Here is a 14424-nt window from a genome sequence, read left to right on the forward strand (position 1 = left end):
GAGAGAGACGGTGGAAGGGGTGAATGAGGGACAGTGTGCCCCCCTCTCTACTCCTCCTCTACCCCTCTCTCCCTCCCCTCTTTCCCTCCCTCTCTCTCTCTCTCCCCCTGTCTCTCTCTCTGTGTGGATTAACATCAGTAGGGATACAGTCAGTAACACAGGGCCCTGTGGGGGGGGAGAGGGGTTACTGAGAGACAGTGTGGGGGAGGGGGATTAACATCAGTAGGGATACAGTCAGTAACACAGGGCCCCTGTGGGGGGGGAGAGGGGTTACTGAGAGACAGTGTGGGGGAGGGGGATTAACATCAGTAGGGATACAGTCAGTAACACAGGGCCCTGGGGGGGGAGAGGGGTTACTGAGGGACAGTGTGAGGGAGGGGGATTAACATCAGTAGGGATACAGTCAGTAACACAGGGCCCTGGGGGGGGAGAGGGGTGACTGAGGGACAGTGTGGGGGAGCTGGATTAACATCAGTAGGGATACAGTCAGTAACACAGGGCACTGGAGGGGAGAGGGGTTACTGAGGGACAGTGTGGGGGAGCTGGATTAACATCAGTAGGGATACAGTCAGTAACACAGGGCCCTGGGGAGGGGGGGGGAGAGGGGTTACTGAGGGACAGTGTGAGGGAGCTGGATTAACATCAGTATGGATACAGTCAGTAACACAGGGCCCTGGGGGGGAGAGGGGTGACTGAGGGACAGTGTGGGGGAGCTGGATTAACATCAGTAGGGATACAGTCAGTAACACAGGGCACTGGGGGGAGAGGGGTTACTGAGGGACAGTGTGGGGGAGCTGGATTAACATCAGTAGGGATACAGTCAGTAACACAGGGCCCTGGGGAGGGGGGGGAGAGGGGTTACTGAGGGACAGTGTGAGGGAGCTGGATTAACATCAGTATGGATACAGTCAGTAACACAGGCCCTGGGGGGGAGAGGGGTTACTGAGGGACAGTGTGGGGGAGGGGGATTAACATCAGTCGGGATACAGTCAGTAACACAGGGCCCTGGGGGGGAGAGGGGTTACTGAGGGACAGTGTGGGGGAGGGGGATTAACATCAGTAGGGATACAGTCAGTAACACAGGGCCCTGGGGGGGGGAGAGGGGTTACTGAGGGGACAGTGTGGGGGGAGGGGGATTAACATCAGTCGGGATACAGTCAGTAACACAGGGCCCTGGGGGGGAGAGGGGTTACTGAGGGACAGTGTGGGGGAGGGGGATTAACATCAGTAGGGGATACAGTCAGTAACACAGGGCCCTGGGGGGGGAGAGGGGTTACTGAGGGACAGTGTGGGGGGAGCTGGATTAACATCAGTAGGGGATACAGTCAGTAACACAGGGCCCTGGGGGGGGAGAGGGGTTACTGAGGGACAGTGTGGGGGAGCTGGATTAACATCAGTAGGGATACAGTCAGTAACACAGGGCACTGGGGGGGGGGAGAGGGGTTACTGAGGGACAGTGTGGGGGAGCTGGATTAACATCAGTAGGGATACAGTCAGTAACACAGGGCCCTGGGGGGGGAGAGGGTTACTGAGGGACAGTGTGGGGGAGGGGGATTAACATCAGTAGGGATACAGTCAGTAACACAGGGCTCTGGGGGGGGGGAGGAGGGGTTACTGAGGGACAGTTTGGGGGAGCTGGATTAACATCAGTAGGGATACAGTCAGTAACACAGGGCCCTGGGGGGGAGAGGGGTTACTGAGGGACAGTGTGGGGGGAGGGGGATTAACATCAGTAGGGATACAGTCAGTAACACAGGGCACGGGGGGGGGGGAGAGGGGTTACTGAGGGACAGTGTGGGGAGGGGGATTAACATCAGTAGGGATACAGTCAGTAACACAGGGCCCTGGGAGGGAGAGGGGTTACTGAGGGACAGTGTGGGGGAGCTGGATTAACATCAGTAGGGGATACAGGTCAGTAACACAGGGCACTGGGGGGGAGAGGGGTTACTGAGGGACAGTGTGGGGGAGGGGGATTAACATCAGTAGGGATACAGTCAGTAACACAGGGCACTGGGGGGGGGAGAGGGTTACTGAGGGACAGTGTGGGGGAGCTGGATTAACATCAGTAGGGATACAGTCAGTAACACAGGGCACTGGGGGGGGAGAGGGGTTACTGAGGGACAGTGTGGGGGAGCCTGGATTAACATCAGTAGGGATACAGTCAGTAACACAGGGCACTGGGGGGGGAGAGGGGTTACTGAGGGACAGTGTGGGGGAGCTGGATTAACATCAGTAGGGATACAGTCAGTAACACAGGGCCCTGGGGGGGAGAGGGGTTACTGAGGGACAGTGTGGGGAGGGGGATTAACATCAGTAGGGATACAGTCAGTAACACAGGGCCCTGGGGGGAGAGGGGTTACTGAGGGACAGTGTGGGGGAGGGGGATTAACATCAGTAGGGATACAGTCAGTAACACAGGGCCCTGGGGGGGGAGGAGAGGGGTTACTGAGGGACAGTGTGGGGAGCTGGATTAACATCAGTAGGGATACAGTCAGTAACACAGGGCCCTGGGGGGAGAGAGGGGTTACTGAGGGACAGTGTGGGGAGGGGATTAACATCAGCAGGGATACAGTCAGTAACACAGGGCCCTGGGGGTGAGAGGGGTTACTGAGGGACAGTGTGGGGGAGGGGATTAACATCAGTAGGGATACAGTCAGTAACACAGGGCCCTGGGGGGGGAGAGGGGTTACTGAGGGACAGTGTGGGGGAGGGGGATTAACATCAGTAGGGATACAGTCAGTAACACAGGCCCTGGGGCGGGGGGGGAGAGGGGTTACTGAGGGACAGTGTGGGGGGAGCTGGATTAACATCAGTAGGGATACAGTCAGTAACACAGGGCCTGGGGGGGAGAGGGGTTACTGAGGGACAGTGTGGGGAGGGGGATTATCATCAGTAGGGATACAGTCAGTAACACAGGCCCTGGGGGGGAGAGGGGTTACTGAGGGACAGTGTGGGGGGAGCTGGATTAACATCAGTAGGGATACAGTCAGTAACACAGGGCCCTGTGGGGGGGAGAGGGGTTACTGAGGGACAGTGTGGGGGAGGGGGATAACATCAGTAGGGATACAGTCAGTAACACAGGGCCCTGGGGGGGGGGGGGAGAGGGTTACTGAGGGACAGTGTGAGGGAGGGGGATTAACATCAGTAGGGATACAGTCAGTAACACAGGGCCCTGGGGGGGGGAGAGGGTTACTGAGGGACAGTGTGAGGGAGGGGGATTAACATCAGTAGGGATACAGTCAGTAACACAGGGCCCTGGGGGGGGAGAGGGGTTACTGAGGGACAGTGTGGGGGAGGGGGATTAACATCAGTAGGGATACAGTCAGTAACACAGGGCCCTGGAGGGGGAGAGGGGTGACTGAGGGACAGTGTGGGGAGCTGGATTAACATCAGTAGGGATACAGTCAGTAACACAGGGCCCTGGGGGGGGAGAGGGGTTACTGAGGGACAGTGTGGGGGAGCTGGATTAACATCAGTAGGGATACAGTCAGTAACACAGGGCCCTGGGGGGGAGAGGGTTACTGAGGGACAGTGTGGGGGGAGCTGGATTAACATCAGTAGGGATACAGTCAGTAACACAGGGCACTGGGGGGGGAGAGGGGTTACTGAGGGACAGTGTGGGGGAGGGGGATTAACATCAGTAGGGATACAGTCAGTAACACAGGCCCTGGGGGGGGAGAGGGGGTTACTGAGGGACAGTGTGGGGGAGCTGGATTAACATCAGTAGGGATACAGTCAGTAACACAGGGCCCTGGGGGGGGGGGGGGGGGGGGGAGAGGGGTTACTGAGTGACAGTGTGGGGGAGGGGGATTAACATCAGTAGGGATACAGTCAGTAACACAGGGCCCTGGGGGGGGAGAGGGGTTACTGAGGGACAGTGTGGGGGAGGGGATTAACATCAGTAGGATACAGTCAGTAACACAGGGCACTGGGGGGGGGGAGAGGGGTTACTGAGGGACAGTGTGAGGGAGCTGGATTAACATCAGTAGGGATACAGTCAGTAACACAGGGCCCTGGGGGGGGGAGAGGGTTACTGAGGGACAGGGTGAGGGACAGGGACAGGGTGTAGCGATACCGTCAGTGAGACAGGGGGGGCTCGCTCTCCGGTCACTCACCGCAGTTGCTCGTCATTGCCGATTCTCAGCCGGCGTTTTGAGCTTGGAGTCCAGGTTGTAGTACGTCCCCTCGACCTGTCGGACTGTGACCCAGTGCTTCCTCTTCATCGGGAGGGAGAGGAAGCCCAGTGCCATGTTCGATGGGATGTTCAGAATGAAACCGTAGATCCGGGACAGCACCAGACTGCTCACTGACCTGGCGTTGGAGCAAGAGAGAGAGAGAGAGAGAGGGAGAGAGAGCATGAGATACAGAGGGAGAGAGAGAGGTGGGGGTTTGGGACAGGGTGAGAGTCCTCCCAGAATGTCCTCCCATGATCCCCTGGGGTTGACGCCTAGAGAGCTTTCCGGTCATTCCCCTCCCCCACCTTGAAGGTGTAGAGGGAGCTTTACTCTGTATCTAACCCCCTGTCCCTGCGAGTGGGGGGATGGTGTAGAGGCAGCTTTACTCTGTATCTAACTCCCCTGTCCCTGGGAGTGGGGGGACGGTGTAGAGAGAGCTTTACTCTGTATCTAACCCCCTGTCCCTGGGAGTGGGGGACGGTTGTAGAGCGAGCTTTACTCTGTATCTAACCCCCTGTCCCTGGGAGTGAGGGACAGTGTAGAGGGAGCTTTACCCTGTATCTAACCCCCTGTCCATGGGAGTGGGGGGGACAGTGTAGAGGGAGCTTTACTCTGTACCTAACCCCCTGTCCCTGGGAGTGGGGGGACGGTGTAGAGGGAGCTTCACTCTGTATCTAACCCCCCTGTCCCTGGGAGTGGGGCGACGGTGTAGAGGGAGCTTTACTCTGTATCTAACCCCTATCCCTGGGAGTGGGGGACGGTGTAGAGGGAACTTTACTCTGTATCTAACCCCCCTGTCCCTGGGAGTGGGGGGGCGGTGTAGAGGGAGCTTTACTCTGTATCTAACCCCCCTGTCCCTGGGAGTGGGGGGACAGTGTAGAGGGAGCTTTACTCTGTATTTAACCCCCTGTCCCTGGGAGTGGGGGGATGGTGTAGAGGGAGCTTTACTCTGTATCTAACCCCCTGTCCCTTGGAGTGGGGGGACCAGTGTAGAGGGAGCTTTACTCTGTATCTAACCCCCCTGTCCCTGGGAGTGGGGGGACGGTGTAGAGGGAGCTTTACTCTGTATTTAACCCCCCTGTCCCTGGGAGTGGGGGGATGGTGTAGAGGGAGCTTTACTCTGTATCTAAACCCCCTGTCCCTGGGAGTGGGGGACGGTGTAGAGGGAGCTTTACTCTGTATCTAACCCCCCTGTCCCTGGGAGGTGGGGGGACGGTGTAGAGGGAGCTTTACTCTGTATTTAACCCCCCTGTCCCTGGGAGTGGGGGGATGGTGTAGAGGGAGCTTTACTCTGTATCTAACCCCCTGTCCCTTGGAGTGGGGGACAGTGTAGAGGGAGCTTTACTCTGTATCTAACCCCCCTGTCCCTGGGAGTGGGGGGACGGTGTAGAGGAAGCTTTACTCTGTATTTAACCCCCCTGTCCCTGGGAGTGGGGGATGGTGTAGAGGGAGCTTTACTCTGTATCTAACCCCCTGTCCCTGGGAGTGGTGGACGGTGTAGAGGGAGCTTCACTCTGTATCTAACCCCCCTGTCCCTGGGAGTGGGGGGACGGTGTAGAGGGAGCTTTACTCTGTATCTAACCCCCCTGTCCCTGGGAGTGGGGGGACGGTGTAGAGGGAACTTTACTCTGTATCTAACCCCCCTGTCCCTGGGAGTGGGGGGACAGTGTAGAGGGAGCTTTACCCTGTATCTAACCCCCTGTCCCTGGGAGTGGGGGGGACGGTGTAGAGGGAGCTTTACTCTGTATCTAACCCCCTGTCCCTGGGGAGTGGGGACGGTGTAGAGGGAGCTTTACTCTGTATCTAACCCCCTGTCCCTGGGAGTGGGGGGACAGTGTAGAGGGAGCTTTACTCTGTATCTAACCCCCTGTCCCTGGGAGTGGGGGACGGTGTAGAGGGAGCTTTACTCTGTATCTAACCCCCTGTCCCTGGGGAGTGGGGGACGGTGTAGAGGGAGCTTTACTCTGTATCTAACCCCCTGTCCCTGGGGAGTGGGGGACGGTGTAGAGGGAGCTTTACTCTGTATCTAACCCCCTGTCTCGGGGCGATGGTTCGATTCTCTCTCAATGGGAACCCCCAGGATGTGGATCGTTGTGGGGGGTGGGGGGTTTGATTGCCTCCTGCTGGTGCCTAGTTGAGGGGCAGTCCCTCGGGGGTGGGGCTGGGACGGGCGAGTGGGGGTGGGGGGGGGGTGGGGGGGGGTGGGGGGGGGTGGGGGGAGTGCGTACCTGCGTTTGTCCCACCAGATCGCCGCGTAGCCCTCACTCAGTAACGCTGCCATCAGCACATTGATGTCGTAGTTCCCCGTGCCCAGCAAACTGAAGTGGGGGTTGACCAAGGAATCCGGGGACAGGCTGGGAGGGGGGGGGTGACAGTGAGACAGGGTACATCAGCTCGAGGCAGAACACAGGGGCAGGGGGGCAGGGGGGGGAGGGGGAGGGGAGAGACAGAGAGAGGGAGAGAGAGAGAGAGGAGAGAGAGAGGGGGAGAGACAGAGAGAGAGAGAGGGAGAGAGACAGAGACAGAGAGAGAGAGAGAGAGAGACAGAATGAGAGGACAGAGAGAGAGAGTGTGAGAGGACAGAGAGAGACACAGCAAGAGAGAGAGAGAGAGAGACAGACAGACAGAGGGGGGGGACAGAGAGAGAGAGAGACACAGAGAGAGACAGAGACAGAGAGAGGGGGGACAGAGAGAGAGAGAGGGGGGACAGAGGAGAGAGAGAGAGACAGAGAGAGACAGAGAGAGAGAGACACACCAAGAGAGAGAGAGAGAGAGAGAGAGAGAGAGAGAGAGAGAGAGAGAGAGAGAGACGGGGTGGGGGGGAACAGAGAGAGAGAGACACAGAGAGGGAGAGAGAGAGACAGAGGACAGACAGACAGACAGAAAGAGAGACAGAGACAGAGAGAGACACAGAGGGAGAGACAGAGAGAGAGAGTGAGAGACAGAGAGAGACACAGCAAGAGAGACAGAGAGAGGGGGGGGAAGAGAGAGAGAGACAGAGAGAGTCAGAGAGACAGAGAGAGAGAGAGAGAGGGGGGGGACAGAGAGAGAGACAGAGAGAGAGAGAGACACAAAGAGGGAGACAGAGAGATAGAGAGAGAGACAGAGAGAGAGAGTCAGAGAGAGACAGAGACAGAGAGAGAGAGAGAGAGAGAGAGAGAGACAGAGAGAGAGCTAAGCTGTCTCCCTTCCTTTATCCACTTGCCTTCTCTCTCTCTCTCTCTCTCTCTCCCTCTCCTTCTCAGACACAGAAACCCAGTACAGCACAGGCCCTTCGGCTCTCGATGCTGTGCTGGCTCTCTCTTATCCTGCTGTCAGACCATCCTCACCTCCGTCCCCCTGACCGTCCACGCGCCTAACCGCGAGTCACTGAAACACTCCTGACCCTACTCCCACAGCTCGCCCCCGGCCGCCACTCTCTCCGGAACAACCCGACCTCTGACATCTCCCGAAACCTCCCTCCAATCCCTTCACATTCCGGATCGCCAATTCCCACCCCCCACCGGGGAAGGGGGGGGTGAGGAGTCTCTGACTGTCCAGTCTCTCTCCGTCCCATCTGTTGAGTGCCCTCCCATCCTTTCTGGGTTCCGATGAGATACGCCCGAGCTCCCTCAACCCTTCCCTGCGAGAGTTGTGCTCCTCCCTGGCGGCCCTCCCCCTGAAATCTTCCGCGTCCTTCCTGGAGGCGGCGAACAGGAACGGAACGCAATATTCCGAGTGCCGGTCTCGACGCGGGACAGCGGGTGCCGAGTGCGTCTCCCTAACAGCCCTGTCATCTCGGGTGGGGAACTGGGCAGGGATTCGGCACTGCCGACCTTCCCGGAGGTTCTCAGGGATGCTCCCGCTGGGACACCACTGGTCACCGAGCTCCAGGGCTTGGGATAATTGCCATCTCCACCTCTCCCCCCACCCAGCCTCCTGTGGGCCAGCCAGTCCTGTGCGCAGACCCGTTCCCCCCCCCCCCCCCCCCCCCCCCCCACTCCCTGTTTCTATATAAAACCGCGGGTCTCTGCCGTCTGGCCCAGGGGACTTAGCCCTCCTCGTGTTTCTGGGAACCTTTGGAGCATTAGCCCTGTTGGGGTGTGCCAGCCCCTTTCCCGCTGACCCCACACAGAAGATGGAGGTCTCTCTCAGGAGGGAATACTGGAGCAAACAACTCATCAGGGGCCTCCCCTCCCCGATCCGACCGACTCCAGGCGCACCAGCCCTCCGCTATCCCGGATCGACCCCCCCCCCCCCCACCACCACCACCCTCACCCTCCTCTTCTCCCTCCCTTCCCTTTTCCCGTCTCTCTCTCTCTCCTTTCCCCGTGACACCTCCTGTACACTCCCCTCCCTGTAACACACCCCGTCTCGGTGACCCCTGACCCCCCCCCGCTCCCGTGAATCCCCCTGACACCCCTCCGCCTAACACCCTCCGACCCCTGACCCCCCTCCCCCTTGACCCCTGTGTCACATTGACCCCTGACTCCCCTCCCACTTTGACCCTCGTGTCCCATTGACCCCTGAACCCCCTCCCCTGTGTCCCATTGACCCATGACCCCCTCCCCTTGACCCTCATGTCCCATTGATCCCTGACCCCCCCATTAACCCGTGTCCCATTGACCCTTGACCTCCCTCCCCCTTGACCTGTGTCCCCATTCACACCTGACCCCCAACCCCTTGACACCAACCCTTCCCTTGACCCCGTGTCCCATTGACCCCTGAACCCCCTCCCCTTGACCCCGTGTCCCATTGACCCCTGAACCCCCTCCCCTTGACCCCCGTGTCCCATTGACCCCTGACCCCACTCCCCATTGACCCCTGACCCGGGAGGGGGGGGGTTGGTGTGGGTGTGACCTCTGACCTGTGACCCAGGCGGTCCAGCTGGGCCCGGGTGAAGCGCGCCCCCTGCAGCAGGTTGTTGAGCGCGTGCACGGCGCAGAGCTCGAGCCGCTGCCGCTCGTGGTAGAGCGCGGGCGCGCGCCCGGCTCCCGGCGCCAGAGGAGGCTCGGAGCCGGACATTCAGGTCGGCAGGAGGTGGGAACCTTCGTGAGGAGGGAGGAGGGGGGGGGGGCGGGGGGACCGGAAAGGAGGGACGGACACTTCCGGTACAACCCTCAGTGGGGAGAGACCGGAACTACCCCAATAAATGGGGGGGAGGGAGGGAGGGCGTCACTTCCTGTCCGCTGACAACAACAACAACAACAACCCCTAACCGAGGCGTCGTCACTTCCTGTCGGCCCACGACGACGACGACGACGACGACAACAACAAAGCCGGGAAAGCAGCGTCACTTCCTGTCGGTCAGCTGCCTGCCCCGCAGAGTGAGGGGCGGGAGGTACTTCCGGTGGGGGCGGGGCTAAGACGTCACTTCCCGTGAGGAGGCGGAGAGTGAGGGAGGGCGGGGCAGCGCTCCGCTCCACCACGATCGGGGGGTAAAGGGGGAACACGACATGTTTATATATTTATATATAAGTTTATACACAGACAGAGATTCCGTTGGCTCTGTCCCAGCTCGCGGTGAGTCCGTTTGTTTCTCCACCTTGTTTTTAAAAAAACCGACTCCCTCTGCGCGTGCGCTGGACCGACCAGGCCAGGCGGCCGCGCATGCGCCCCCCCATTCCGGCGGCGACGGCAACCCGCGCAGGCGCGTGAACACGACGCGGTCCCTCTGTGACGCACACTGGCAGGTGGGCGGGGCGTGGAGGGTACCCTCTGTGACGTACAGGCGCGCGAGGGGGCAATGGGGGATACACTGGGTGAGGGATACGGGGAGGGGGATACACTGAGTGAAGGATACACTGGGTGAGGGATACGGGGAGGGGGATACACTGAGTGAAGGATACACTGGGTGAGGGATACGGGGAGGGGGATACACTGAGTGAAGGATACACTGGGTGAGGGATACGGGGAGGGGGATACACTGGGTGAGGGATACGGGGAGGGGGATACACTGGGTGAGGGATACGGGGAGGGGGATACACTGAGTGAAGGATACACTGGGTGAGGGATACGGGGAGGGGGATACACTGAGTGAAGGATACACTGGGTGAGGGATACGGGGAGGGGGATACACTGGGTGAGGGATACGGGGAGGGGGATACACTGAGTGAGGGATACACTGGGTGAGGGATACGGGGAGGGGGATACACTGAGTGAAGGATACACTGGGTGAGGGATACGGGGAGGGGGATACACTGGGTGAGGGATACGGGGAGGGGGATACACTGAGTGAGGGATACACTGGGTGAGGGATACGGGGAGGGGCGGGAGGGGGATACACTGGGTGAGGGATACGGGGGGGGGGCGGGAGGGGGATACACTGGGTGAGGGATACGGGGAGGGGCGGGAGGGGGATACACTGGGTGAGGGATACGGGGAGGGGCGGGAGGGGGATACACTGGGTGAGGGATACGGGGAGGGGCGGGAGGGGGATACACTGGGTGAGGGATACGGGGAGGGGCGGGAGGGGGATACACTGGGTGAGGGATACGGGGAGGGGCGGGAGGGGGATACACTGGGTGAGGGATACCGGGAGGGGCGGGAGGGGGATACACTGGGTGAGGGATACGGGGAGGGGCGGGAGAGGGATACACTGTGTGAGGGATACTAGGAGGGGGATACACTGGGTGAGGGATACGCGAGGGGAGAGGGATACACTCGGTGAGGGATAGGGAAGGGGGATACACTGTGTGAGGGATACGGGGAGGGGGATACACTGGGTGAGGGATACGGGGAGGGGGATACACTGGGTGAGGGATACGGGGAGGGGGATACACTGGGTGAGGGGTACGGGGAGGGACGGGAGGGGGATACACTGGGTGAGGGATACGGGGAGGGGGGGATACACTGGGTGAGGGATACGGGGAGGGGCGGGAGGGGGATACACTGGGTGAGGGATACGGGGAGGGGAGGGGCGGGAGGGGGATACACTGGGTGAGGGATACGGGGAGGGGCGGGAGGGGGATACACTGGGTGAGGGATACGGGGAGGGGGGGATACACTGGGTGAGGGATACGGGGAGGGGCGGGAGGAGGATACACTGGGTGAGGGATACGGGGAGGGGGGGATACACTGGGTGAGGGATACGGGGAGGGGGGGATACACTGGGTGAGGGATACGGGGAGGGGAGGGGCGGGAGGGGGATACACTGGGTGAGGGATACGGGGAGGGGCGGGAGGGGGATACACTGGGTGAGGGATACGGGGAGGGGGGGATACACTGGGTGAGGGATACGGGGAGGGGGGGATACACTGGGTGAGGGATACGGGGAGGGGCGGGAGGGGGATACACTGGGTGAGGGATACGGGGAGGGGAAGGGCGGGAGGGGGATACACTGGGTGAGGGATACGGGGAGGGGCGGGAGGGGGATACACCGGGTGAGGGATACGGGGAGGGGCGGGAGGGGGATACACCGGGTGAGGGATACGGGGAGGGGGATACACTGAGTGAAGGATACACTGGGTGAGGGATACGGGGAGGGGCGGGAGGGGGATACACTGGGTGAGGGATACGGGGAGGGGCGGGAGGGGGATACACTGGGTGAGGGATACGGGGAGGGGCGGGAGGGGGATACACTGAGTGAGGGATACGGGGAGGGGCGGGAGGGGGATACACTGGGTGAGGGATACGGGGAGGGGGATACACTGGGTGAGGGATACGGGGAGGGGGATACACTGAGTGAGGGATACACTGGGTGAGGGATACGGGGAGGGGCGGGAGGGGGATACACTGGGTGAGGGATACGGGGGGGGCGGGAGGGGGATACACTGGGTGAGGGATACGGGGAGGGGCGGGAGGGGGATACACTGGGTGAGGGATACGGGGAGGGGCGGGAGGGGGATACACTGGGTGAGGGATACGGGGAGGGGCGGGAGGGGGATACACTGGGTGAGGGATACGGGGAGGGGCGGGAGGGGGATACACTGGGTGAGGGATACCGGGAGGGGCGGGAGGGGGATACACTGGGTGAGGGATACGGGGAGGGGCGGGAGAGGGATACACTGTGTGAGGGATACTAGGAGGGGGATACACTGGGTGAGGGATACGCGAGGGGAGAGGGATACACTCGGTGAGGGATAGGGAAGGGGGATACACTGTGTGAGGGATACGGGGAGGGGGATACACTGGGTGAGGGATACGGGGAGGGGGATACACTGGGTGAGGGGTACGGGGAGGGACGGGAGGGGGATACACTGGGTGAGGGATACGGGGAGGGGGGGATACACTGGGTGAGGGATACGGGGAGGGGCGGGAGGGGGATACACTGGGTGAGGGATACGGGGAGGGGAGGGGCGGGAGGGGGATACACTGGGTGAGGGATACGGGGAGGGGCGGGAGGGGGATACACTGGGTGAGGGATACGGGGAGGGGGGGATACACTGGGTGAGGGATACGGGGAGGGGCGGGAGGAGGATACACTGGGTGAGGGATACGGGGAGGGGGGGATACACTGGGTGAGGGATACGGGGAGGGGGGGATACACTGGGTGAGGGATACGGGGAGGGGAGGGGCGGGAGGGGGATACACTGGGTGAGGGATACGGGGAGGGGCGGGAGGGGGATACACTGGGTGAGGGATACGGGGAGGGGGGGATACACTGGGTGAGGGATACGGGGAGGGGGGGATACACTGGGTGAGGGATACGGGGAGGGGCGGGAGGGGGATACACTGGGTGAGGGATACGGGGAGGGGAAGGGCGGGAGGGGGATACACTGGGTGAGGGATACGGGGAGGGGCGGGAGGGGGATACACCGGGTGAGGGATACGGGGAGGGGCGGGAGGGGGATACACCGGGTGAGGGATACGGGGAGGGGCGGGAGGGGGATACACTGGGTGAGGGATACGGGGAGGGGCGGGAGAGGGATACACTGGGTGAGGGATACTGGGAGGGGGATACACTGGGTGAGGGATACGCGAGGGGAGAGGGATACACTCGGTGAGGGATAGGGAAGGGGGATACACTGGGTGAGGGATACGGGGAGGGGGATACACTGGGTGAGGGGTACGGGGAGGGGCGGGAGGGGGATACACTGGGTGAGGGATACGGGGAGGGGGGGGATACACTGGGTGAGGGATACGGGGAGGGGCGGGAGGGGGATACACTGGGTGAGGGATACGGGGAGGGGAGGGGAGGGGCGGGAGGGGGATACACTGGGTGAGGGATACGGGGAGGGGGATACACTGGGTGAGGGATACGGGGAGGGGGGGATACACTGGGTGAGGGATACGGGGAGAGGCGGGAGGGGGATACACTGGGTGAGGGATACGGGGAGGGGAAGGGCGGGAGGGGGATACACTGGTTGAGGGATACTGGGAGGGGCGGGAGGGGGATACACTGGGTGAGGGATACGGGGAGGGGGATACACTGGGTGAGGGATACGGGGAGGGGCGGGAGGGGGATACACTGGGTGAGGGATACGGGGGGGGGGATACACTGGGTGAGGGATACGGGGAGGGGGGGAGGGGGATACACTGGGTGAGGGATACGGGGACGGGGGGAGGGGGATACACTGGGTGAGGGATACGGGGAGGGGGGAGGGGGATACACTGGGTGAGGGATACGGGGAGGGGGGGAGGGGGATACACTGGGTGAGGGATACGGGGAGGGGGGGAGGGGGATACACTAGGTGAGGGATACAGGGAGCGGGGGAGGGGGATACACTGGGTGAGGGATACGGGGGGGAGGGGGATACACTGGGTGAGGGATACGGGGAGGGGGATACACTGGGTGAGGGATACGGGGAGGGGGATACACTGGGTGAGGGATACGGGGAGGGGATACACTGGGTGAGGGATCCGGGGGGGGGATACACTGGGTGAGGGATACGGGGAGGGGGATACACTGGGTGAGGGATACGGGGAGGGGGATACACTGGGTGAGGGATACGAGGAGGGGGATACACTGGGTGAGGGATACGGGGAGGGGGATACACTGGGTGAGGGATACGGGGAGGGGGATACACTGGGTGAGGGATACGGGGAGGGGGGGAGGGGGATACACTGGGTGAGGGATACGGGGAGGGGGATACACTGGGTGAGGGATACGCGGAGGGAGGGAGGGGGATACACTGGGTGAGGGATACGGGGAGGGGATACACTGGGTGAGGGATACGGGGTGGGATACACTGGGTGAGGGATACGGGGGGGGGGATACACTGGGTGTGGGATATGGGGAGGGGATACACTGGGTGAGGGATACGGGGAGGGGGGGAGGGGGATACACTGGGTGAGGGATACGGGGAGGGGGATACACTGGGTGAGGGAT

The 14424-nt window shown here is 61.5% G+C and overlaps 1 protein-coding gene across 1 annotated transcript; it reads right to left on the reverse strand.

Moving 5' to 3' along the window:
- Positions 1-4072: 4072 nt before the first annotated feature.
- Positions 4073-9209, reverse strand: LOC140470149 (josephin-2-like). The gene is given in 4 exon segments (XM_072566581.1): positions 4073-4141; positions 4143-4311; positions 6404-6529; positions 9022-9209. Coding segments are annotated over 4 exon segments (483 nt in total). The 5' UTR covers positions 9180-9209; the 3' UTR covers positions 4073-4111.
- Positions 9210-14424: the final 5215 nt, after the last annotated feature.

This window comes from Chiloscyllium punctatum, chromosome 50, assembly GCF_047496795.1.
Source record: "Chiloscyllium punctatum isolate Juve2018m chromosome 50, sChiPun1.3, whole genome shotgun sequence".
Classification (NCBI taxonomy): domain Eukaryota; kingdom Metazoa; phylum Chordata; class Chondrichthyes; order Orectolobiformes; family Hemiscylliidae; genus Chiloscyllium; species Chiloscyllium punctatum.